This window comes from Coregonus lavaretus (genome assembly GCF_964263955.1).
Source record: "Coregonus lavaretus genome assembly, chromosome: 15".
NCBI classification, from domain to species: domain Eukaryota; kingdom Metazoa; phylum Chordata; class Actinopteri; order Salmoniformes; family Salmonidae; genus Coregonus; species Coregonus lavaretus.
Genome location: NC_140002.1, coordinates 4546055 through 4573489, shown reverse-complemented (window position 1 = coordinate 4573489; position 27435 = coordinate 4546055). Strand labels below are relative to the sequence as shown.

Here is a 27435-nt window from a genome sequence, read left to right as displayed (position 1 = left end):
GAATGAGCTGTAAATGAATATTTAATGTGGATGTGGATGGCTTTCTTTCCTTTAAGGGGGTGGGGACCATGACAGTAAATGACCGAGCACGGTGCAGATAGAACGGTGGCTGTGCAGCCTTTTAAATGCAGGCTGGGGTCTGTGTACATGCATGACCTGGTGGAGAGTGCCCTTATCAGTGTGTTTGTATGTGTGTTTGCGGGACTGTGCAGGTGTGTGTACTCACATGTATGTGTGTGTGCACGCATGCTTGTATGTCTGTGTGTGTGTGAGAGTGTGTGTGTGTGTGTGCGTTAACACTGGAAGTGGATTGCGGTAGCGAGGTGGCAGAGAGGGTTTGATGTAGTGTGTCCGCCGGTGCACTCTCTATTGACTGGCCCTGCAGTGACTGATAGGGCCTTCCATCAGCTGCCTGCTCTGCTCCCTGAGGCATGGCTGGCTGACTGGGACCTGGCTGGCTGGCTGGGACCTGGGTGACTGGCTGGGACCTGGCTGGCTGGCTGGGACCTGGCTGGCTGGCTGGCTGGGACCTGGCTGGCTGGTTGGCTGGGACCTGGCTGGCTGGCTGGCTGGGACCTGGCTGGCTGGCTGGCTGGGACCTGGCTGGCTGGCTGGGACCTGGGTGACTGGCTGGGACCTGGCTGGCTGGCTGGGACCTGGCTGGCTGGCTGGGACCTAGCTGGCTGGCTGGCTGGCTGGGACCTAGCTGGCTGGCTGGCTGGCTGGGACCTGGCTGGCTGGCTGGCTGGCTGGGACCTGGCTGACTGGATGGGACCTGGGTGACTGGCTGGGACCTGGGTGACTGGCTGGGACCTGGCTGGCTGGCTGGGACCTGGCTGGCTGGCTGGGACCTGGCTGGCTGGGACCTGGCTGACTGGCTGGGACCTGGGTGACTGGGCCACACTGATTCAGAGCCCAGCAGACAGTAAAAAAGCCAAGGCCAATAGCATAGTGGTAGGCATGGCTAAAAGGAGTCTCAACATTATAATTCATTCCGTGTACATTCATCACTACAGACGTTGGTAAATATGAAACTGAACAATGAGAACAGTGAGGCGTTGCTACATTGTCATGTTTTCTGGTACAGAGAGTGAAATTCAGCAGTTTAGCAAGTGCAAGGTTGGGTTGTCAGTTCCTGAGGCCTATAATTCAGTGTCCTGCCATCTGATACAAATGGAAAACCTGTTGATCTATACTTCAGACTGTTTTAAGTTATGTGTAAGCAATTAAGCAGGCTAATCATATTATGATTAAGCAAAAATATGTGAGGATCTTTGTCGTCGACTTGGCATCCTGGTCGGACCCCACAACATGCACAATGCACAGACCTGTAGACACACTGACCTGCCCAGAGACAGCACAATGCACAGGCCTGTAGACCTGGGTTCAAATAGCATTTGTCTTCTTTAAGATATAGCTACGCTTGATTAAGCTTGTCTGGCCGGCACAATGGGCCCAATCTAATATTACCATATGGTACTCCAGGGGTGCAAATTATGCTCAAAGTATTTGAAAGGTAACCAACTCTATTGGAACCAAATTGGGCAGCCCTGCCCCTGGCCTGAAGACACAAGGAGAAGGAGAGAGGTAGCCTCAACTCCAGCTGTTGTACAGTGTTGACAGGACTGGTATCGCCAGACTCTGAGAGAGGTACTGTAGGGTTCAGTAGGAAAGGTGCTCTGAGGCAAACCTCTCTCAAGGTAATGGAGGATAATGACTGGAATTAGGGATAACTGCTGGCTGCATTCAGAATCTACATGCAGGTTGTAACCGATAGTATATTTACCTCTCCAGGTAATCAATGATTTCATAACATATAGTATGATAAGCTCTTGCGGTAAGCTATAAAAACAGCATTATAAATTGGGTGGTTCGAGCCCTGAATGCTGATTGGCTGACAGCCGTGGTATATCAGACCACGGGTATGACAAAACATTTATTTTTTCTGCTCTAATTACGTTGTTAACCAGTTTATAATAGCAGTAAGGCTCCTCGGGGGTTTGTGGTATATGGGCAATATACCACGGCTAAGGGCTGTATCCAGGCACTCCACGCTGCGTCGTGCGTAAGAACAGCCCTTAGCTATGGTCTATTGGCCATTTACCACACCCCCTCGGGCCTTATTGCTTAAGTACACTATGGTGTTTTTGCTGAGTTTTCTGCAGTAGTTAATGTAGTGTACTGTAGTATTTACAGTTAACTATAGTATAAATACTGTAGTAAAAGATAACTGCAGTATATACTATAGTAATTAATATAGTGTTTTTGCTGATGGTAGTATACTGTAATATTTACTGTAGTGTTTTTGCAGATTGGCCTCTGAGTTGGCTTAGATTGTTGACAAAATGTAAGCTATATTTCATCTCCAATGTTTATTGAAAACATAACTACATTTGCACAATGACCACTTGTTGTCTCTCAAGTACATCGTTACAGTTGTTGGTTAGCTAGCTAGCACATTTTTTTGCCATATTAGCATTGACATGAAATCAGTCAAAACCGCTCAAAACAAGACATGGTATCAATAAGATTAAACGAGCTGAAACGAGCCACTTAAGATTCCCCACATGGCAGTTTCTTGTCATTCTTGCTAGCAATCTGGCCATCCAGAATCACAACAACACGCTGACTTCTGCCCGATGGAAGCGTGCACATCGTTAACCAACCCATCTATAGTGTTTTTGTTTTATTATCTTTGGCATAGAAGTGGAGGCTTTCTCCTTAAGGAAACCTAATGGAGAAATACTAAAAGAGTAGGTAGGTAGGACTGGGGTCTGAACTGATAGTTCAGAACTTCTGCTCTTTTCTATAACCTGTAGGGAACACAATATATGGTCTATACCTGGCATGTAGCTTTCTCACTTATGGGTGGCACAAATTGGGATATGGGGGAGGGGAATGGGCAGGGTATATGCAAAATAAATACTGTAGTATTTACTGTAGTTAAAAAACTGTAGTGGTTTTGCGGACTGGTGGCAGGTATTACAGTATTATTTTCACCAGTCTTCTGGTAAATGCAACACTGTTGTTGTGATAATGGCAATAGCTGGAAATCCTTATTAGGAATTCTGAGGAAACTGATGTTTTGGATAGCAGGATGTCTAGAAATACATCTGACTGTTCTACATGACGTTGTCACTGTTATTTAGACAGCATCCTTACCTAACCTAACCTTACCATCTCTCTCTCACTCTCTCGCTCTATCCCTTTCTCTCTCTCTCTCCCTCTCCTTCTCTCTCTCTCGCTCTCTCGCTCTCTCTCTCTATAGAACGTGACAATCAGGAGGCGAGGGTCACAGAGATCCACAGCATCGTCCACTGGCTCCCAGAGAAGAACCGGCAGATGCTGGACCTGCTTACGAAACACTTGGCAAAGTAGGTTTGGTTTAGGCCCACTCCCCTGGGGTCCAGGCCCACTCCCCTGGGGTCCAGGCCCACTCCCCTGGGGTCCAGGCCCACTCCCCTGGGGTCCAGGCCCACTCCCCTGGGGTCCAGGCCCACTCCCCTGGGGTCCAGGCCCACTCCCCTGGGGTCCAGGCCCACTCCCCTGGGGTCCAGGCCCACTCCCCTGGGGTCCACACCCCCTTATACTGTGTTACAAATCCTCCTGACTGTACCGCGCTGACGGCCATGATCACAACTGACTCCCAAATGCACCCTATTCCTTATATAGTGCACTACTTGGGGCCCTGGTCAAAAGTATTGCACTATTTAAGGAATAGGGTGTCCATTTGGGACGCAGCCCAAATCCCCCACCCATGCCGAAAGCCACAACCACACCCACCCACGCCTGTAAGAGGATTGGCTTGGTAATGAACTCAGCACTGTACTGATCACAGCAGTAATCGCTCCCCTGTGCTTTCCCCTGTGTTCCCACTCTACACCACCACCACCGACAAACAACACACATCATTAGTTTGGTCCCAGCCTCATCCTCTTCTTCTGGGTATTGTTGTCCGAGGGAGGCGGTGCAGTTTGCCGTCTGTCTCAGTATTTCTCCAGAAGCAGGATTATGTCAGAGTGACGATAGGTTGCTATCAGAGGCAGGCAGCAGAGCTAAAACTCTTACCCTATGTATTGTTGTCCAGCATGCTGAGAGAGGATTATGGGTAAAAATTATGGGTTAGATTTAACATTCACATTTCATGTGCCGTCACATACGAGATGCTACATCCTGAAATCGGAAATGACAGCGTTTCTATAGATAGAAATGGGCAGATGTTGGATAATGACTGTGTTTGACCCCAGCTAAAAGAAGGACTTGTTTGGCATATGCACTATGATGCAGCAGGGCCGTTCCACCAATTTCCTGCTTTTTGAGAAGTGTAAAAAAAAAAAAAGAGCACATGTTCAACTTCATCAAAAACACATTTTCCCATCTCAAGAGGTAAAATAAAAAAATGACTATAATAAGTGACCTATTAAAGGCCCAGTGCAGTCAAAATTTGATCAGTGTTATTTCCTGATATTTGCTGGTTGAAAATATAATCTACACAGGATTTTCCGATCAGCAGGTTTGCATGGCCGGGAGTTTCTGCTTTCCATGGTGACATCACCATGTGGTAAATTGGTTAATAGACCAATAACAAAGAGAGTTCCAAACCTCTCTGCCAATAACATATAGTTTTCCATGCTCAGACCATTCCCAGACAGTCCTAGGAAAATCCTTGCTTGAGAAATAGTTTTTTGCTAAAAAGCTATTTATGCCCATTTTAATGGAAATCTATTACAGTAAGGTACTTCATTGTTACTCATAAATTCTATGATATTGATGTAAAAACTGCTGCATTGGGCCTTTAAGTGCCAAATAAAGTAACATGGTTGACGATTTCATCTTAAATAAGCCATAAATCCCCTCGTGACAGGGGGAATGGAAGCTTGTTGTGTGCAACAGGGAGTGGCAATTAAATGCAAGCTTCACAACATTTCTTAAATTGTTAAAACATTTCTAGCTTGTCTCTCTATGGGTAACGGGGTTGACGTGCTCGACACGCTCAGTTTTCCACTTCAAAACAACAGAAAATGGCCAAAAGAGTAGAGCCAGCTCACCTGCTTTTACTCTATGATTGGACTATTAGATGTTCAATGTTTCTTTTGAATAAACTATTTTAAAAAAGGACAATAATTTCACCATATTAAAATGAGAGTTCAGTTCACAGAAAAGGGTTGACCTTAAAATGAGGGACAGATGTCAATGAATCACTAATCACATGAAATAAATAATCATATTCAGAAATGACTTTGCCAAAGCAACAAAATAACTAAGGCTTTACAGTGATGGCTAAACATTGAGATATTTTTGAATTAAGTGGGTTAAAATCTTCCTAGAAGTGTCACAGGGTTGACGGAGGCACATGTGAAAATGCTGAATTTTGGCACTTTAGCAAGCCTTTAGTCATATACAAATATCATATTTATTGAATTCTCCATGTGGCCTATATTAAAGGACACTTCATTTAATATAACAGCCTTTTAAAATTCAATATTGGCTGCACAATTTCTATTTAAAATATCAAAGGGATACAAAAGGCAGTCATTTTGTGGAACGACCCAGCAGTGTTTTATTTTACCTTAAAGTCTCTGAGCTGCTGGTGGATTACAATAGATGGAGTCTGTCACCCAGCAAGTAACAACACCATGCAACACTAACACTGGACAGGGCCAAAGAGAAAATGCTTTTTTTATGGAGTGTTGCTGGTATCAGCAGTGCAAAACTCCCATCTGCGATTTTACTTTGATTGGGAAGAATATGTACTCTCAATATGAATGCCAGCCAACTGGCATTAGTGAGATGTGTTGGAATTAATCAATGAATTTATAGCACACTAGCGGGATACATCTTTAAAGTGCAGCAGGTAGCCTAGCGGTTAAGAGCATTGGGACAGTAACAGAAACTTTGCTGGTTCGAATCCCCAAGCTGACTAGGTGAAAAATCAGGCAATGTACACTTGAGCAAGGCATTTAACCCCAATTGCTCATGTAAATCGCTCTGGATAAGAGCATCTGCTAAATGACTAAAGTGTTAATGTAAAGTCACACACACACACACATCTTTATCTTTCCTCTCCCTCGTTCCCGCCCACCCCTACCTCCCTCCCTCACTACCTCCCCAGTGTGGCCAGTCACCACCAGCAGAACCTGATGACTGTGGCCAACCTGGGAGTGGTGTTCGGCCCCACTCTGCTGAGGCCGCAGGAAGAGACTGTGGCTGCCATCATGGACATCAAGTTCCAGAACATCGTGGTGGAGATCCTCATCGAGAATCACGAGAGGGTGAGTCAGTCAGTCAGTCAGTGAGGGGTCTCTGAGAGAGAAGTACTGTTCAACACAACACAGTCCAACACCTTATCTTATCTCTCTTAGTCTCCAAGTCCCACATTGGCCCCTGGTGGAGAGAGGGGCCCGAGGGAGGGAGAGAGGGGCCCGAGGGAGGGACGGAGGGAGGGAGAGAGGGGCCCGAGGGAGGGAGGGAGGGGCCCGAGGGAGGGAGGGAGGGAGGGGCCCGAGGGAGGGAGGGAGGGAGGGAGGGAGGGAGAGAGGGGCCCGAGGGAGGGAGGGAGGGAGGGAGGGGCCCGAGGGAGGGAGGGAGGGAGGGAGGGGCCCGAGGGAGGGAGGGAGGGAGGGGCCCGAGGGAGGGAGGGAGGGAGGGGCCCGAGGGAGGGAGGGAGGGAGGGGCCCGAGGGAGGGAGGGAGGGAGAGAGGGGAGGGAGGGAGGGAGGGAGGGAGAGAGGGGAGGGAGGGAGGGAGGGAGGGAGGGAGAGAGGGGAGGGAGGGAGGGAGAGAGGGGAGGGAGGGAGGCAGGGAGGGAGAGAGGGGTCCGAGGGAGGGAGGCAGGGAGGGAGAGAGGGGCCCGAGGGAGGGAGGGAGGGAGGGAGAGAGGGGTCCGAGGGAGGGACGGAGGGAGGGAGAGAGGGGTCCGAGGGAGGGACGGAGGGAGGGAGAGAGGGGTCCGAGGGAGGGAGGGAGGGAGGGAGAGGCCCGAGGGAGGGAGGGAGGGAGGGAGGGAGGGAGGGAGGGAGAGAGGGGTCCGAGGGAGGGACGGAGGGAGGGAGGGAGGGAGGGGCCCGAGGGAGGGAGGGAGGGAGGGGCCCGAGGGAGGGAGGGAGGGAGGGAGAGAGGGGTCCGAGGGAGGGACGGAGGGAGGGAGAGAGGGGCCCGAGGGAGGGAGGGAGGGAGGGAGGGGCCCGAGGGAGGGAGAGAGGGGCCCGAGGGAGGGAGGGAGGGAGGGAGGGAGGGAGGGGCCCGAGGGAGGGAGAGAGGGGCCCGAGGGAGGGAGGGAGGGAGGGAGAGAGGGGCCCGAGGGAGGGAGGGAGGGAGGGAGGGAGGGAGGGAGGGAGGGAGAGAGGGGCCCGAGGGAGGGAGGCAGGGAGGGAGAGAGGGAGGCAGGGAGGGAGAGAGGGAGGCAGGGAGGGAGAGAGGGGCCCGAGGGAGGGAGGGAGGGAGGGAGGGAGAGAGGGGTCCGAGGGAGGGATGGAGGGAGGGAGAGAGGGGTGCGAGGGAGGGACGGAGGGAGGGAGAGAGGGGTCCGAGGGAGGGAGGGAGGGAGGGAGGGAGAGAGGGGTCCGAGGGAGGGACGGAGGGAGGGAGGGAGGGAGGGAGGGAGAGAGGGGTCCGAGGGAGGGAGGGAGGGAGGGAGAGAGGGGCCCGAGGGAGGGAGGCAGGGAGGGAGAGAGGGGTCCGAGGGAGGGAGGGAGGGAGGGAGGGAGAGAGGGGTCCGAGGGAGGGACGGAGGGAGGGAGAGAGGGGCCCGAGGGAGGGAGGGAGGGAGGGAGAGAGGGGTCCGAGGGAGGGAGGGAGGGAGGGAGGGAGAGAGGGGCCCGAGGGAGGGAGGCAGGGAGGGAGAGAGGAGCCCGAGGGAGGGAGAGAAAAGTCCTAACTGTAATCCGGTTAGCCAGGGTGGAGGAGTATTTGTCACTAATTGTGTCTGTGAAAACTAACGATCCACTTTTACTTGAGCAGCGATTTGATTCTGGGATTCATCAGCCCCAGACTTTTAATTTAATTATCTGAATGGAATGAGAGCAATGTTGTCATAGAAATGGAGTCTGCCAGACACAGTGTTGGGAAGGTAAGCATCAACAGTGTCATAATGCTGATAACATCTCGGAATAACTGAAAGCATTATGGGAGTGGCATGTGGGGAAGTCTGTGGACACCCCCTCCCGTGCTGAAGAGCTCAGTGACTTACAACGTGGCACCGTCATACACTACATGCACGCTAACAAACTACACTGCATGACCAGAAGTATGTGGACACCTGCTCATCGAACATCTCATTCCAAAATCATGGGCATTAATATGGAGTTGGTCCGCCCTTTGCTGCTATAACAGCCTCCACTCTTTTAGGAAGTCTTTCCACTAGATGTTGGAACATCGCTCCGACAGACGAGTTTTACGTGCTTCAGCACTCTGCGGTCCCGTTCTGTGAGCTTGTGTGGCCTATCTCTTCGTGGCTGAGTCGTTGTTGCTCTTAGACGTTTCTACTTCACAATAACAGCACTTACAGTTGACCGGGGCAGCTCTAGCAGGGCAAAAATTGGACGAACTGACTTGTTGGAAAGGTGGCATCCTATGACGGTGCCACGTTGAAGGCCATTCTACAATGTTTGTTTATGGCGATTGCATGGTTGTATGCTCGATTTTATACACCTGTCAGCAATGGGTGTGGCTGAAATAGCTGAATCCACTAATTTAATGGCGTGTCCACATACTTTTGTATATACAGTGGGGGAAAAAAGTATTTAGTCAGCCACCAATTGTGCAAGTTCTCCCACTTAAAAAGATGAGAGAGGCCTGTAATTTCCATCATAGGTACACGTCAACTATGACAGACAAATTGAGAAAGAAAAATCAAGAAAAAAAACAAATGCATTTAGTTGCAAATTATGGTGGAAAATAAGTATTTGGTCACCTACAAACAAGCAAGATTTCTGGCTCTCACAGACCTGTAACTTCTTCTTTAAGAGGCTCCTCTGTCCTCCACTCGTTACCTATATTAATGGCACCTGTTTGAACTTGTTTTCAGTATAAAAGACACCTGTCCACAACCTCAAACAGTCACACTCCAAACTCCACTATGGCCAAGACCAAAGAGCTGTCAAAGGACACCAGAAACAAAATTGTAGACCTGCACCAGGCTGGGAAGACTGAATCTGCAATAGGTAAGCAGCTTGGTTTGAAGAAATCAACTGTGGGAGCAATTATTAGGAAATGGAAGACATACAAGACCACTGATAATCTCCCTCGATCTGGGGCTCCACGCAAGATCTCACCCCGTGGGGTCAAAATGATCACAAGAACGGTGAGCAAAAATCCCAGAACCACACAGGTCATTCACCTAGTGAATGACCTGCAGAGAGCTGGGACCAAAGTAACAAAGCCTACCATCAGTCAGTGGTGTAGTGGTCCCTGGAGAAGTGGGTATACTCTCAGTATTCACCTTTTTTTTTTTTAAGTAGTCCAGAAAAAAGCCCTGTTTTAGAAACAGTGACATGTAAGACTATGATTTAGTTTACCCAAAAATATGTAATTTCTACTTGCACACTATTATAAAATGATCATGACTTGATTAGGAGCAGTTTGTAGTTACTACTGGTCACAAGAGCAGCCTGGATGAATGTAAAATGTATTTATCATGAGGCAAACAGGAAATGGTGTTTCGATTATTTTTTGCACATTTATTTAAATAAAATACTTCAAATCTGAAGGTGACAATGCATCCTTGTTCATATTGCTATATGCTTTGTTTTGAACATGTTCATTTACCGGTAAATCATTCAACAAAATATGTTACAACAATATTTAGTTAACAATTAACAAAAATATATGCATTAACAACACATCAACAGTGATATACTCTCTCAACCCAGCACTGGGTTTCTGACCTTTGCTCATACTACAGTATATTCCAGACAAATTTGCTTTCTGCAGGAGCTTTCACACTGCACTGTCTAGAACGCACCGAAGAGGCAGCACGATGGCTCTTCAACCAGGTCCTTGTATATTTTCTAGGATCAAACTTGGAAGTTGGTGGGCCGTTGATATTAATCATCATCAAGTTTGATATGTTTGAGATCAGAAGGACAGCCCTCTTGTCTGAGCTTATATTGTTCATAAGGCTAAAATTCCTCTCACACTCTGCTGTACCGACAGGGAATGTTTTCATACAGTTCATAAGTGGTTTTAGGTCCTTGGGCTCACTACTGGGCTCTTCCAGTAGGTCCCGCATCCCATTCAGTGCTTGGTCTGTGCACAAGTTAAATCGCTTGCACAGTCGCTTAACTTGTTCTTCACCATGGCGGATGCTGGGCTTTGATGGCCACTTACTCTGATCAAGGATGCTGAGGTCCATGATGGTCTCATCTTCAAAAGACAAGCGTTTCTCCAGATTGTTCACAAGGCTTTGTAAGAACTGGCCTGGATTGATAGACTTCAGCTTTGCATTTGTTTTCAGGGCTATAGACCGATACTCCCCAGTCTGTTTTGCTTCTAAAGCCTCACTATATTTCTCACCTGGACTCTCTTTGAATGACTGGATCACTCTGATTGAGCGTTTCAGCAGATGCTCTGCTCTGAGGAGCGTTATAGAACGAGACTGAAGCTCCTGTGACAGGAGACTTAGTTCATGGAGAGTGTCGTACATGAGGCCAAGGTCACAAATGAATTCTGGACTTTGAACACGGTCTAACAAACCTCTGTACATCTGCCTCTCTTTGGTGGACCTCATCTCATCACTGCAAGCATTTTTAAAGTGCTGCACAAGAGCTCCCAGGGATGTCCAAACAGCACGAACAGTCCGAAAGCTACTGGCCACCCAGCGTACATCCAAGATTCTGCCAATGCGAAGAAGTTGTGAGCCTACTTCAGCTGCTGCATTAACAAGTTCACGTTCATTTTTGTTTGACACACTATACAGAGAGTATAGCTTCTGGATAAAAGTTTTAAAGTGATTGACAGAGTTTACCTCATCAACTGCATCTGACACAGCAAGTTCAAGTCTATGGTTCATGCAGTGCCATACAAAAAGCTTTGGGAATCTCAAAGTCAGTCTGGTTGCTACTCCTGACTTCTTTCCTAGCATGACACTGGCTCCATCAGATACAAATGTTACCCAGTTTTCATGAAGCCACTCTTCTGTAAAGCCAGCATTAGTTAAACAGGTGAGTAACGCCTGTAATATGCCATCTGCTCTCTGATTTTCCAGTTCAACAAGTTCCAGGAATATGAACTCAGGGCTTTCTTCTTGAATTGATGCTTTAATAGAAACTGTCATGACAGCTTTGTGACTTAAAGAAGATGCCTCGTCAATTAGGACAGCTAACTTACTGGATGATGCTATAATGCTACTGATGATTTTGCTCTGCATCTCACTAGCAACATGTTGTATTATTTGTGTTGCACTGTAACGTGAATGAAGTATTGAGCCCATTTTTACACCATTCAGTTCCTGCAGCTCAATGAGGCTCTCATGGTCAGAAAAGGGTCGGTTCTTTTTGGCCAGATGGTAGGCTGTTCGAAACACAGCTTCAGTTTCCTTCATGTAGGACTCAGTCATAGTCTCCACTGCATTCTCAATGGCAGCTTCTTTCTGTTGCTCTGCCACCTTCACAGCCTGAGTGTGGGCCTTGGACAACGCATGTTTCCTCACCTTATTTCTCAAGATTGACAAACTTGTTGTTCTACTTCCCTGGCCAGACACTTGAATTTCAAAGTTCATCCATTCTCTTGAGAGCGATACACCTTGTCCTTGCTCCTTGTCGATCCCAATGGAGTTCACACTGCTACAGACCAGACATCCTGCGAAGCATAAACAAACAATGTAACTACTCCTGTATCCACAGCTGTACGTGTGCATGGTCCTTTACACACACACACACACACACACACACACAAAGTTATCTGTGCCCACTGTTTCAGAAGTTACCCAAACTAGCAATCTACCTAAACTTACCCAATTTTTTGTTTTTGGATCCCAACCAGGGGTTCTTGGATTTGAAGTCTTCTGTTTGTTTAGCACTCCACAGGTCTGGCCAGTCATTATTGATGTCTACAGACAACAACAAAACTAATTATGCATCTCCCTGTCTCTCTCTCTCTCACACACTTACACACACACACACACACACACACACACACACTACTGTGATCACAATAGTCATCAGCAAGACATGGGTCCCCCTCTTTACATTAACAATCTGCATAACCAAGTGGAAATATTTTCAGCAAGTGAAGCTGAAGCATACAGGAGATTAGTGAGTGAAATACTTGGGAGAGTTTATTTAACAAAAAAACAACAAATTTAACACAAAATGTTATATAACAGTAGCATTGTAAAAAACAAACATGGATACAGACAAAATAAATAGAAGGGCAATAAAATAAATAACATCACACAGAAATTCAAAATGAGGCTTAATCTGTCAAAATCACCTTTTGTTACAGTGTGAGGCTTCACTTTTCAATAAACTGGAGATGCAATTTACTGCCTGTGTGTTCTGACCTGGTGGTGGTAGACTGGATCCTTCTATATGCTCACACTGACTTGCCTGGCTAGCTCCCGGTTGAGAGCTGCCAGGGCTGCTGGTTTTAGGGGTGGGGTCTGCCTGGGCCTGATCTGGGCCTGATTTGTGCCTCTTTACAAAAAAGTCTGCAATATCTCCCTTCCTTTTCATGGTTACCTGTCCCTATACAAAATAAGACAGCCTGATTAGACCTCAATATTGTTTTAGGCTGAATCTTAAACTATTTGTCCCCATTCTTGTGTTTTAACTTACTTAAAAATCAACTACCAGCTTAGCTACTATGCAATTAAACTAGATCATATAGGTTAGTTAGGGCTAAGTAACTTGGCTAATGTTATAATTTAGGGCTTAGTAACTTGGCTAACGTTATAATTTAGACCTTTACAATAATAAACAAGCTTCATAAACATTGAGATAATCAGTTTCATCAGTCTGGTATGAAATTCTTATGAACTGGGTTGATTAAACACTTACTGAAAACCAACAATGCCCCGGTTTCCCCACATTATCCCAATCTACGTAGCTAGCTTCATAACGTTAGCCGACTCGCACTAACTATTGGCGGCAACATCTCTTCTCCTCTAAATGTGCAGTCACTGGCAATTTGCCAGTAGTTTAAAATAATGATTCATTTGGAAACCACCTTAAAACTTACCTCAGAATGATGTCTTCCATCAACTGGGGTGGCACACCGCCGCTTGTGTCCTTTCTTCATCCGTTGTTTGGTCTGCTGCAGTGGTGTAGTGGTCCCTGGAGAAGTGGGTATACTCTCAGTATTCACCTTTTTTTTTTTTAAGTAGTCCAGAAAAAAGCCCTGTTTTAGAAACAGTGACATGTAAGACTATGATTTAGTTTACCCAAAAATATGTAATTTCTACTTGCACACTATTATAAAATGATCATGACTTGATTAGGAGCAGTTTGTAGTTACTACTGGTCACAAGAGCAGCCTGGATGAATGTAAAATGTATTTATCATGAGGCAAACAGGAAATGGTGTTTCGATTATTTTTTGCACATTTATTTAAATAAAATACTTCAAATCTGAAGGTGACAATGCATCCTTGTTCATATTGCTATATGCTTTGTTTTGAACATGTTCATTTACCGGTAAATCATTCAACAAAATATGTTACAACAATATTTAGTTAACAATTAACAAAAATATATGCATTAACAACACATCAACAGTGATATACTCTCTCAACCCAGCACTGGGTTTCTGACCTTTGCTCATACTACAGTATATTCCAGACAAATTTGCTTTCTGCAGGAGCTTTCACACTGCACTGTCTAGAACGCACCGAAGAGGCAGCACGATGGCTCTTCAACCAGGTCCTTGTATATTTTCTAGGATCAAACTTGGAAGTTGGTGGGCCGTTGATATTAATCATCATCAAGTTTGATATGTTTGAGATCAGAAGGACAGCCCTCTTGTCTGAGCTTATATTGTTCATAAGGCTAAAATTCCTCTCACACTCTGCTGTACCGACAGGGAATGTTTTCATACAGTTCATAAGTGGTTTTAGGTCCTTGGGCTCACTACTGGGCTCTTCCAGTAGGTCCCGCATCCCATTCAGTGCTTGGTCTGTGCACAAGTTAAATCGCTTGCACAGTCGCTTAACTTGTTCTTCACCATGGCGGATGCTGGGCTTTGATGGCCACTTACTCTGATCAAGGATGCTGAGGTCCATGATGGTCTCATCTTCAAAAGACAAGCGTTTCTCCAGATTGTTCACAAGGCTTTGTAAGAACTGGCCTGGATTGATAGACTTCAGCTTTGCATTTGTTTTCAGGGCTATAGACCGATACTCCCCAGTCTGTTTTGCTTCTAAAGCCTCACTATATTTCTCACCTGGACTCTCTTTGAATGACTGGATCACTCTGATTGAGCGTTTCAGCAGATGCTCTGCTCTGAGGAGCGTTATAGAACGAGACTGAAGCTCCTGTGACAGGAGACTTAGTTCATGGAGAGTGTCGTACATGAGGCCAAGGTCACAAATGAATTCTGGACTTTGAACACGGTCTAACAAACCTCTGTACATCTGCCTCTCTTTGGTGGACCTCATCTCATCACTGCAAGCATTTTTAAAGTGCTGCACAAGAGCTCCCAGGGATGTCCAAACAGCACGAACAGTCCGAAAGCTACTGGCCACCCAGCGTACATCCAAGATTCTGCCAATGCGAAGAAGTTGTGAGCCTACTTCAGCTGCTGCATTAACAAGTTCACGTTCATTTTTGTTTGACACACTATACAGAGAGTATAGCTTCTGGATAAAAGTTTTAAAGTGATTGACAGAGTTTACCTCATCAACTGCATCTGACACAGCAAGTTCAAGTCTATGGTTCATGCAGTGCCATACAAAAAGCTTTGGGAATCTCAAAGTCAGTCTGGTTGCTACTCCTGACTTCTTTCCTAGCATGACACTGGCTCCATCAGATACAAATGTTACCCAGTTTTCATGAAGCCACTCTTCTGTAAAGCCAGCATTAGTTAAACAGGTGAGTAACGCCTGTAATATGCCATCTGCTCTCTGATTTTCCAGTTCAACAAGTTCCAGGAATATGAACTCAGGGCTTTCTTCTTGAATTGATGCTTTAATAGAAACTGTCATGACAGCTTTGTGACTTAAAGAAGATGCCTCGTCAATTAGGACAGCTAACTTACTGGATGATGCTATAATGCTACTGATGATTTTGCTCTGCATCTCACTAGCAACATGTTGTATTATTTGTGTTGCACTGTAACGTGAATGAAGTATTGAGCCCATTTTTACACCATTCAGTTCCTGCAGCTCAATGAGGCTCTCATGGTCAGAAAAGGGTCGGTTCTTTTTGGCCAGATGGTAGGCTGTTCGAAACACAGCTTCAGTTTCCTTCATGTAGGACTCAGTCATAGTCTCCACTGCATTCTCAATGGCAGCTTCTTTCTGTTGCTCTGCCACCTTCACAGCCTGAGTGTGGGCCTTGGACAACGCATGTTTCCTCACCTTATTTCTCAAGATTGACAAACTTGTTGTTCTACTTCCCTGGCCAGACACTTGAATTTCAAAGTTCATCCATTCTCTTGAGAGCGATACACCTTGTCCTTGCTCCTTGTCGATCCCAATGGAGTTCACACTGCTACAGACCAGACATCCTGCGAAGCATAAACAAACAATGTAACTACTCCTGTATCCACAGCTGTACGTGTGCATGGTCCTTTACACACACACACACACACACACACACACACAAAGTTATCTGTGCCCACTGTTTCAGAAGTTACCCAAACTAGCAATCTACCTAAACTTACCCAATTTTTTGTTTTTGGATCCCAACCAGGGGTTCTTGGATTTGAAGTCTTCTGTTTGTTTAGCACTCCACAGGTCTGGCCAGTCATTATTGATGTCTACAGACAACAACAAAACTAATTATGCATCTCCCTGTCTCTCTCTCTCTCACACACTTACACACACACACACACACACACACACACACACTACTGTGATCACAATAGTCATCAGCAAGACATGGGTCCCCCTCTTTACATTAACAATCTGCATAACCAAGTGGAAATATTTTCAGCAAGTGAAGCTGAAGCATACAGGAGATTAGTGAGTGAAATACTTGGGAGAGTTTATTTAACAAAAAAACAACAAATTTAACACAAAATGTTATATAACAGTAGCATTGTAAAAAACAAACATGGATACAGACAAAATAAATAGAAGGGCAATAAAATAAATAACATCACACAGAAATTCAAAATGAGGCTTAATCTGTCAAAATCACCTTTTGTTACAGTGTGAGGCTTCACTTTTCAATAAACTGGAGATGCAATTTACTGCCTGTGTGTTCTGACCTGGTGGTGGTAGACTGGATCCTTCTATATGCTCACACTGACTTGCCTGGCTAGCTCCCGGTTGAGAGCTGCCAGGGCTGCTGGTTTTAGGGGTGGGGTCTGCCTGGGCCTGATCTGGGCCTGATTTGTGCCTCTTTACAAAAAAGTCTGCAATATCTCCCTTCCTTTTCATGGTTACCTGTCCCTATACAAAATAAGACAGCCTGATTAGACCTCAATATTGTTTTAGGCTGAATCTTAAACTATTTGTCCCCATTCTTGTGTTTTAACTTACTTAAAAATCAACTACCAGCTTAGCTACTATGCAATTAAACTAGATCATATAGGTTAGTTAGGGCTAAGTAACTTGGCTAATGTTATAATTTAGGGCTTAGTAACTTGGCTAACGTTATAATTTAGACCTTTACAATAATAAACAAGCTTCATAAACATTGAGATAATCAGTTTCATCAGTCTGGTATGAAATTCTTATGAACTGGGTTGATTAAACACTTACTGAAAACCAACAATGCCCCGGTTTCCCCACATTATCCCAATCTACGTAGCTAGCTTCATAACGTTAGCCGACTCGCACTAACTATTGGCGGCAACATCTCTTCTCCTCTAAATGTGCAGTCACTGGCAATTTGCCAGTAGTTTAAAATAATGATTCATTTGGAAACCACCTTAAAACTTACCTCAGAATGATGTCTTCCATCAACTGGGGTGGCACACCGCCGCTTGTGTCCTTTCTTCATCCGTTGTTTGGTCTGCTGCCGTTATCGTAGTCAAGTGGCACCGGCACCTGAGTTTTTTTTTTTTTTTTTTACACTGGCACCTGAGGTATTAGCGATATTTTCCTCGGCATGACCCGCCCTACTCTGCCTCTGATTGGCTCATCAGTCCTCATGCCTAAAGTTAACCAATCTAATCAGTGAAAGCAGCGAGTACCAGCCAATTAGAGGCAGAGGAGGGTGGGTCATGGCTTCACTATCCCCGAGGAAGAAAATAGGCAATCTGACTCACAGATATTACTGAATGATGCGCATCAGGGGGGATTTAGAAGTGGGTATACGCAATGCTGACTGAAAAATAAGTAGGTATACGCCGTATACCAGCGTATACCCTGGACTACACCTCTGCCATCAGTAACACACTACGCCGCCAGGGACTCAAATCCTGCAGTGCCAGACGTGTCCCCCTGCTTAAGCCAGTACATGTCCAGGCCCGTCTGAAGTTTGCTAGAGTGCATTTGGATGATCCAGAAGAGAATTGGGAGAATGTCATATGGTCAGATGAAACCAAAATATAACTTTTTGGTAAAAACTCAACTCGTCGTGTTTGGAGGACAAAGAATGCTGAGTTGCATCCAAAGAACACCATACCTACTGTGAAGCATGGGGGTGGAAACATCATGCTTTGGGGCTGTTTTTCTGCAAAGGGACCAGGACGACTGATCCGTGTAAAGGAAAAAATGAATGGGGCCATGTATCGTGAGATTTTGAGTGAAAACCTCCTTCCATCAGCAAGGGCATTGAAGATGAAACGTGGCTGGGTCTTTCAGCATGACAATGATCCCAAACACATCGCCCGGGCAACGAAGGAGTGGCTTCGTAAGAAGCATTTCAAGGTCCTGGAGTGGCCTAGCCAGTCTCCAGATCTCAACCCCATAGAAAATCTTTGGAGGGAGTTGAAAGTCTGTGTTGCCCAGCGACAGCCCCAAAACATCACTGCTCTAGAGGAGATCTGCATGGAGGAATGGGCCAAAATACCAGCAACAGTGTGTGAAAACCTTGTGAAGACTTACAGAAAACGTTTGACCTGTGTCATTGCCAACAAAGGGTATATAACAAAGTATTGAGAAACTTTTGTTATTGACCAAATACTTATTTTCCACCATAATTTGCAAATAAATTATTAAAAATCCTACAATGTGATTTTCTGGAAAATATTTTCTCATTTTGTCCGTCATAGTTGACGTGTACCTATGATGAAAATTACAGGCCTCTCTCATCTTTTTAAGTGGGAGAACTTGCACAATTGGTGGCTGACTAAATACTTTTTTCCCCCACTGTATAGTGTAGGATGCCACCTTTCCAACAAGTCAGCTCGTCCAATTTCTGTCCTGCTAGCAGCGTCCCCGGTCAACTGTAAGTGCTGTTATTGTGAAGTGTCTAGGCCGCAAAGTGGTAGGCCACACACAAGCTCACAGAACGGGACTGCCGAGTGCTGAAGCGCGTAGCGCTTAAAAATCCTCTGTCCTCGGTTGCAGCACTCACTACAGAGTTCCAGTGGCTAGGCCACTTAGTTCCAGTGAAGAGAAATCTTAACGCTAAGGCATACAATGACATTCTAGACGATTCTGTGTTTCAATCTTTTTGGGGAAGGCCCTTTCCTGTTTCAGCATGACAATGCCCCTGTGCACAAAGTGAGGTCCATACAGAAATGGTTTGCCAAGATCGGTGTGGAAGAACTTGACTGGGTTGCACAGAGCCCTGACTTCAACCCCATCGAACACCTTTGGGATGAATTGGAACGCCGACTGCGAGCCAGACCTAATCGCTCAACATCAGTGCCCGACCTCACTAATGCTCGTGGCTGAATGGAAGCAGCAAAGGGGGGACCAACTCCATGTTAATGCCCATAATTTTGGAATGGGATGGTTGACGAGCAGGTGTCCACATACTTTTGGGCATGTAATGTATCTGTAAATGGTAATACCAGTCTCCTCTCTTCTCACAAAGGCCCTACAATTTGATTGTCAAACTAAATGTATAATTGTGTGAGTAAGTTTATTTAGCCATGCGTGGGCACCTGTAGTCAGTGTATAGTAGGGGAATGTTGATTGTGCCAGTGCTGTGTGTGCAGATATTCAAGGACATGCCAGTTCCGGGAGGTGGCCCGGCCAACCTACAGCTAAACCTGCAGCCGCGGAGGAGGAGCACGGAGAGCAAGGCCCAGTCCTGCAGCGAGAGACCCCTCACCCTCTTCCACACACCCACACACTCCCAGAAAGGTGGGCACAAGCACAATAGTCTCTCTTCACCCCACACGCCCTTCCTAGATGTTCAACGTGTCAGTCAGGACAGGAGATACAAACTGCCAGATATTTGTTCATCCTCCTTCATTTAAATTACTTTCTTCTCCTTTTCAAATGTAAAAAAAAAGATCCATTAAAAGTATTTGCTTTAATTATCCTCCTCACCCACTCATCTTCCTTTTGCTGTTATGTAGTGGAGAAGAGGAACAGCGTGCTATTGAACTCTACTCCAGAGCCCCAGCATCCCCAGCCAGCCCAGGCCAAGGCCCCCCACAACAACCCCTCAGCCACCCCCTCCTCCTCCTCCTCCTCAGCAGTGGTCAACCATATCAGCAGTGGCAGCCACGGCCAAAGCTGGAACCCACGCAACAGCCTGACCAGCACTGACGGAGACCAGGACAGGGGCCTAATGGCCAGGCAGAACTCACAGAGCCGCCCAAACTCACTGTGAGTACACATGCATAAGCAAGCCTGCAAAAACGCACGCACACAAGCTATCTTTCTTCATCCTCCTCTCTCTCTTTCTTCATCCTCCTCTCTGTCTCTTTCTTCACCCTCCTCTCTCTCTTTCTTCATCCTCCTCTCTGTCTCTTTCTCTGCGATGATGTAATACTAATCTGAGTGTTGATAGAAGACATCTTTGATGGAATATGATCTTACCTTGTGAAATCTCCAGAGGGTTGACAAAAGTAATTTAGCTCACTGGGAGATGCGAGATGTGTTCTCAAAGGCAGCCTCTCCAAAACCACAGAAGATTGGCTATACTAAATTGGCTATACCTCTCTCGCGCTTGCTCTCCCACTGTATCTTCAGAGCTCTGTTCTCATGTGTTCTCTTTCCCTTAAGATCATGTTTGGAGGTGTTGGCACTAAGGAGAATGGGTCCATTTGCAGTGTGATCCTCTCTCTCTCTCGCTCTTTCTCTCTATCCCTCTCCTTCTCTGTATCTCTATCTCTTTCTCTCCCTCTCTTCTCTGTCTCTCTTTCTCCCTCTCCCCGCTCTCTCTCTGTCCCTCCCTCCCTCGCTCTCTATCCCTTTCTCTCTCTCTTTCTCTCTCCCCCCTCAATCCCCCCCCCCCCCCTTGCTCTCGCTCTCTGAATAGGAAGTGGACAGATTGAATAAGAAATTGATTTTTACCCACAAGCTGATAGCCTTTCGGAACACACTTAATTCCCTCCATTATGAAGTGTAGGACAAGAGATGGAGAGAGAGAGACAGCGTGTTGTCAGTATGTTTCTCCCCGACGCTAGCCAGGGGTCTGATAATGGGTCATAATGAATCGGAGTTTTAACGACAACATGGTGCATTCACAACATGGTGCATTCACAAAATGGTGCATTCAAAACAAAGTGCATCAGAGATATTAAAGAAAGGAGGAGATAGGAATCCCATTGGGCATTGAATGGAGAAACGTATAACGCCCCACCCAGCAGACTGTTGGCCAATCACATTCACGTTGTCATGCTGTGTCACGCGGTTCCTAAACTAATCGTCATGGTATGAGTCGAGAAACCTGACTTTTCCTCAAAAGTACATAATGTCACGATTCCAAAGCTACAGTCGTGGTCAAAAGTTTTGAGAATGACACAAGTATTGGTCTTCATAAAGTTTGCTGCTTCAGTGTTTTTAGATATTTTTGTCAGATGTTACTATGGTATACTGAAGTATAATTACAAGCATTCCATAAGTGTCAAAGGCTTTTATTGACAATTACATTAAGTTTATGCAAAGAGTCAATATTTGCAGTGTTGACCCTTCTTTTTCAAGACCTCTGCAATCCGCCCTGGCATGCTGTCAATTAACTTCTGGGACACATCCTGACTGATGGCAGCCTATTCTTGCATAATCAATGCTTGGAGTTTGTCAGAATTTGTGGGTTTTTGTTTGTCCACCCGCCTCTTGAGGATTGACCACAAGTTCTCAATGGGATTAAGGTCTGGGGAGTTTCCTGGCCATGGACCCAAAATGTCGATGTTTTGTTCCCCGAGCCACTTAGTTATCACTTTTGCCTTATGGCATGGTGCTCCATCATGCTGGAAAAGGCATTGTTCGTTACCAAACTGTTCTTGGATGGTTGGGAGAAGTTGCTCTCGGACGATGTGTTAGTACCATTCTTTATTCCTGGCTGTGTTCTTAGGCAAAATTGTGAGTGAGCCCACTCCCTTGGCTGAGAAGCAACCCCACACATGAATGGTTTCAGGATGCTTTACTGTTGGCATGACACAGGACTGATGGTAGCGCTCACCTTGTCTTCTCCGGACAAGCTTTTTTCCGGATGCCCCAAACAATCGCAAAGGGGATTCATCAGACAAAATGACTTTACCCCAGTCCTCAGCAGTCCAATCCCTGTACCTTTTGCAGAATATCAGTCTGTCCCTGATGTTTTTCCTGGAGAGAAGTGGCTTCCTCGCTGCCCTTCTTGACACCAGGCCATCCTCCAAGCAAGCTCTGCACTGGTGGTGCCCCGATCCCGCAGCGGAATCAACTTTAGGAGACGGTCCTGGCACTTGCTGGACTTTCTTGGGCGCCCAGAAGCATTCTTCACAACAATTGAACCTCTCTCCTTGAAGTTCTTGAAGATCCGATAAATGGTTGATTTAGGTGCAATCTTACTAGCAGCAATATCCTTGCCTGTGAAGCACTTTTTGTGCAAAGCAATGATGACGGCACGTGTTTCCTTGCAGGTAACCATGGTTAACAGAGGAAGAACAATGATTTCAAGCACCACCCTTATTTTAAAGCTTCCAGTCTGTTATTCTAACTCAATCAGCCTGACAGAGTGATCTCCAGCCTTGTCCTCGTCAACACTCTCACCTGTGTTAACGAGAGAATTACTGACATGATGTCAGCTGGTCCTTTTGTGGCAGGGCTGAAATGCAGTGGAAATGTTTTTTGGGGATTAAGTTCATTTTCATGGAAAAGAGGGACTTTGCAATTCATTTGATCACTCTTCATAACATTCTGGAGTATATGCAAATTGTCATCATAAAAACTGAGGCAGCAGACTTTGTGAAAATTAATATTTGTGTCATTCTCAAAACTTTTGACCACGACTGTATACGATATTACAGAGAACAAGTTAATAATCTCACATCTCAGAAAATATTTGTAATGTTGTACTCCTTGTTCACGAAATTCATGCTAATGTTGGGTTTTTGAGCTTGTGCACAATTGACTCCCATTCACTCCTTGAAGGAGAGCTTTCCTTGTCCCAGAATCGCCCAGAATTCACCGCACGGCCCATTGACGACACATTGGTCACTCTATGGTGGAACAAGCTCCCCCACGATGCCGCCAGGACAGCGGAGTCACTGACCACCTTCCGGAGACACTTGAAACCCTACCTCTTTAAGGAATACCTGGAATAGTATAAAGTAATCCTTCTTCCCCCACCCCCCATAAAAAAATAAAATAAAAAGGTGGTTGTCCCACTGGCTATCATAACTTGAATGCACCAATTTGTAAGTCGCTCTGGATAAGAACGTCTGCTAAATGATGTAAATGTAAAATTCGTATTCAGACCCCTTGACTTTTTCCACATTTTGTTATGTTACAGCCTTATTCTAAAATTGATTAAATAGTTTTTTCCCCCCTCATCAATCTACACACAGTACCCCATAATGACAAAGCAAAAACAGGTTTTTAGAAACCTAAAATGAAATATGACATTTCATAAGTATTCAGACCCATTACTCAGTTCTTTGTTGAAGGACCTTTGGCAGCAATTACAGCCTCAAGTCTTCTTGGGTATGACGCTACAAGCTAGGCACACCTGTATTTGGGGAGTTTCTCCCATTCTTCTCTGCAGATCTTCTCAAGCTCTGTCAGGTTGGATGGGGAGCGTCTCTGCACAGCTATTTTCAGGTCTCTCCAGAGATGTTTGATCGGGTTCAAGTCCGGGCTCTGGCTGGGCCACTCAAGGACATTCAGAGACTTGTCCCGAAGCCACTCCTGCGTTGTCTTGGCTGTGTGCTTAGGGTCGTTGTCCAGTTGGAAGGTCAACCTTCACCCTGTTCTGAGGTCCTGAGTGCTCTGGAGCAGGTTTTCATCAAGGATCTTTCTGTACTTTGCTCCGTTCATCTTTCCCTCGATCCTGACTAGTCTCCCAGTCCCTACCGCTGAAAAACATCCCCACAGCATGATGCTGCCACCACCATGCTTCACCGTAGAGATGGTGCCAGGTTTCCTCCAGACGTGACGCTTGGCATTCAGGTCAAAGAGTTCAATATTGGTTTCATCAGACCAGAGAATCTTGTTTCTCATGGTCTGAGAGTCCTTTAGGTGCCTTTTGTAAAAACTCCAAGCGGGCTGTCATGTGCCTTTTACTGAAGAGTGGCTTCCGTCTGGCCACTCTACCATAAAAGGCCTGATTGGTGGAGTGCTGCAGAGGTGGTTGTTCTTCTGGAAGGTTCTCCCATCTCCACAGAGGAACTCTAGAGCTCTGTCAGAGTGACCATTGGGTTCTTGGTCACTTCCCTGACCAAGGCCCTTCTCTCCCGATTGCTCAGTTTGGCCGGGCGGCCAGCTCTAGGATGAGTCTTGGTGGTTCAAAACTTCTTCCATTTAAGAATGATGGAGGCCACTGGGGACCTTCAATGCTGCATAAATGTTTTGGTACCCTTCCCCAGATCTGTGCCTCGATACAATCCTGTCTCGGAGCTCTATGGACGACCTCATGGCTTGGTTTTTGGTCTGACATGCACTGTCAACTGTGGGACCTTATTAAGACAGGTGTGTGCCTTTCCAAGTCGTGTCCAAGCAATTGAATTTACCACAGGTGGACTCCAATCAAGTTGTAGAAACATCTCAAGGATGATCAATTGAAACGGGATACACCTGAGCTCAATTTTGATTCTCATAGCAAAAGGTCTGAATACTTATGTGAATAAGGTATTTCTGTTTTAAATTTTTTTTAAATTAGCTATCATTTCTAAAAACATGTTTTCACTTTGTCATTATGGGGTATTGTGTGTAGATTGATGAGGATTTTTTTTTTACTTAATCCATTTTAGAATAAGGCTGTAACGTAACAAAATGTGGAAAAAGGGAAGGGGTCTGAATACTTTCCGAATGCACTCTACACAATGGGCATCAATACAATTCCAATGGAGTTTCCCATCTCCTCAAAAGTATCTCTGGGCGCATTCACAAAATGGTTTATTTGAGGATTCCATTGATAATTTGCTGTGTCTAAATCCAAAGTGTCACTTGGTGTTTAGTCAATTTAAATTAAGGGCAATTACATTGTGAGCAAAATAAATAATCATATCACTTTAGTAAATTATTTTTTAGCATCTGTTGCCTCGATTAAGAAAATCCTAAATAACCAACAATGTCTCATTGGTGTTACTACTCCAACAGTTGGCATAATGTTATCAAAATGGCATATTAGTTGATTTAGAATGGGAAGATGTACCCAAATAAATTTAAATAAATACAAATCTAGAAAAATAAGTCATTTTTTCAAAAATGCCATGCCCAAATGCCACCGCAATTCAAGAACGACCCTTTTATGCATTTTCTTTTAATTAAACCTTCACAAGCAATTTGATGGTTTGACAACAACCAGGTATTTTTAGCTTTAAAAAAATTGGTTAAAAGCAAGATTTCCTCTCAGAAAGCAAATACAGTGGTTTGGTAAGCCAAGAGTTTATCCATTCAGTACTGACATGCAGTGAAAGACCATAAAACAGCTGATTAAGACGTCAATGGGCTTTTTTTGGTAGCCTATAGTGACTTGGTTTCATTCAATGCTAGCCTGTTTAGTGACTTGGTTTCATTCAATGCTAGCCTGTTTAGTGACTTGGTTTCATTCAATGCTAGCCTGTATAGTGACTTGGTTTCATTCAAGGCTAGCCTATAGTGACTTGGTTTTATTCAAGGCTAGCCTATAGTGACTTGGTTTCATTCAATGCTAGCCTATAGTGACTTGGTTTCAGTTTGTAGAACATTCTGGTTGTTAATAGCTGGCTTGTGCACGGTGGCTGGCAGAGGCCCTCATTCAGATGTGTCTAGTGACAGTGGTCCTGTCTGGTACAACCTAGCCATTAGCCAATCATAGCCACCACTACCCTCCAAAGACTGCCTCAGAATACCCAGGATGTTAGAAAGTGAACAGTTGGCTCCACGAACAGCCATACAAGTTATTTTAACACAGCACTTGTTTGACTTAAACACATAGATAAAAGTTAAGATTTTTTATTTTCTGAATGGAGACAGAGTGTGTACAAAACATTAGGAACACCTGCTCTTTCCATGACATAGACTGACCAGGTGAAAGCTATGATCACTTCTTGATGTCATTTGTTAATACATCCACTTAAATCAGTGTAGATGAAGGGGAGGACAGGTCAAAGAAGGATTTTGAAGCCTTGATACAATTGAGACATTGATTGTGTATGTGTGCCATTCCGAGGGTGAATGGGCAAGACAAAATATTTAATTGCCTTTGAACAGGGTATGATAGTAGGTGCCAGGCGCAGCGGTTTGTGTCAAGAACTGCAACGCTGCTGGGTTTTTCACACAATTTCCTGTGTGTATCAAGAATGGTCCACCACCCAAAGGACATCCAGCCAACTTGACATAACTTGGAGTCAACATGGGCCAGCATCTGTGTGGAACGCTTTCGACACCTTGTAGAGTCCATGCCCCGACTAATTGAGTCTGTTCTGAGATCAAAAGGGGCGGGGTGCAACTCAATATTAGGAAGGTGTTAATGTTTTTTATAATCAGTGTATGTCTGATAAGCGGTTTAACAGTATCACAGCTCATAATAGTAACCCTGGTACCACTTACAAGTTCTAGGAAGACCTTGACCCCTGACCTCAGTGGAAACATCCGTAAAGAGGCATACTGTACTTAGGGGTCAAAGGTTCAGGCCATCCAAAACCGCCTCTGAAAGTAATAAAATTTTACTAATGCACCTTGAGTTTCGTTTCGGTCTTCTCTTTCTTTGTAGTTTTATCAGATGGTGAAATTATGATTTAACGCAAACCTCAGAGAACCTTTCAAAGTTCTATCTGTTTGTTTTGGTTAAGTCACCTTACAGGTCCTTTGGTTGGCCTCAGCGATGACACCATGGCAGGGTCAGTCTTTTCCTCTGGGGATCTCAGCTGTTATTGTTTCTTCCTATTCTGTTTTATTAGAAGGAGAGCTGTAGCACAGGGCTGAATTACAACTGTGAAAAACAAACAAGGAAGAATCCCTGGTGAATCAGATCTCAAGAAATTCTTGAAAACGTGTAATCTATCACGACTCAGGATATGACCCAGATGCAGACACAAGAGGTGGATGGTTCGGTTCTCAGAATATTTATTATCACAAAGGGTCAGGCAAAAGGGCAGGTTGAGGGCAAGCAGAGGTTCGTAATCCAAGGCAGAGTCAACAAGGAACAGAATTGTAGGCGGGCTCTGGGGCAGGCAGAAAGGTCGGAACCGTGAAGACTAGAAAACAAAACTAGAGAGAAGGTAACACATGGAAAACACCCTGGGACGACTTGACGAGACAAGACGAACTGGCAACAGACAAACAGAAAACGCAGGTATAAATACACAGGGGATAATGGGGAAAAATGGGAGACAGGTGAAACAGATCAGGGTGTTACAGTACCCCCCACCCCTCCCTCTAGGGGCGCCACCTGGCATCCTACACGGGCACATACCTGGTTGACCAGGGTGTCGGCAGCAGAACTAGCGGGGACCCAGCACCTCTCCTCCGGGCCATAACCCTCCCAGTCAACCAGGTACTGGAATGCCCTGCCCCGAGGTCGAACGTTCAGGAGGCGCCTCCCCGTGTTCGCCAGATGGCCGTCGATGAGATGGGAGGGAGGGGTGGGCCTGGAAACAGGAGACAAAGGGCTGTGAGACAAAGGTTTAATCCTAGACACATGGAAAGTGGGATGTATACAGAGGGTACGGGGCAACAGAAGACAAACTGCAGAGGGGCTCAGGACTTTAGAGATGGACCAATAAAACGGGGGGAATGTTTTCAAGACTCAACCCAGAGGGGCAGATCACGGGTGGACAGCCATACCCTCTGCCTGGTGCCGATAACG

At 45.6% G+C, this 27435-nt stretch overlaps 1 protein-coding gene across 1 annotated transcript in view; it reads left to right on the top strand.

The window, feature by feature from the left end:
* LOC311142811 (rho GTPase-activating protein 26-like) overlaps nt 1–27435 on the top strand; it is a 137096-nt gene that overhangs the window by 97750 nt on the left and 11911 nt on the right. Inside the window, exons 17-20 of the mRNA XM_084178501.1 lie at nt 3269–3374; nt 6113–6272; nt 19211–19358; nt 19577–19829. Coding sequence (XP_084034627.1) covers nt 3269–3374; nt 6113–6272; nt 19211–19358; nt 19577–19829 — 667 coding nt within the window. The remainder of the gene's footprint in view (nt 1–3268; nt 3375–6112; nt 6273–19210; nt 19359–19576; nt 19830–27435) is intronic.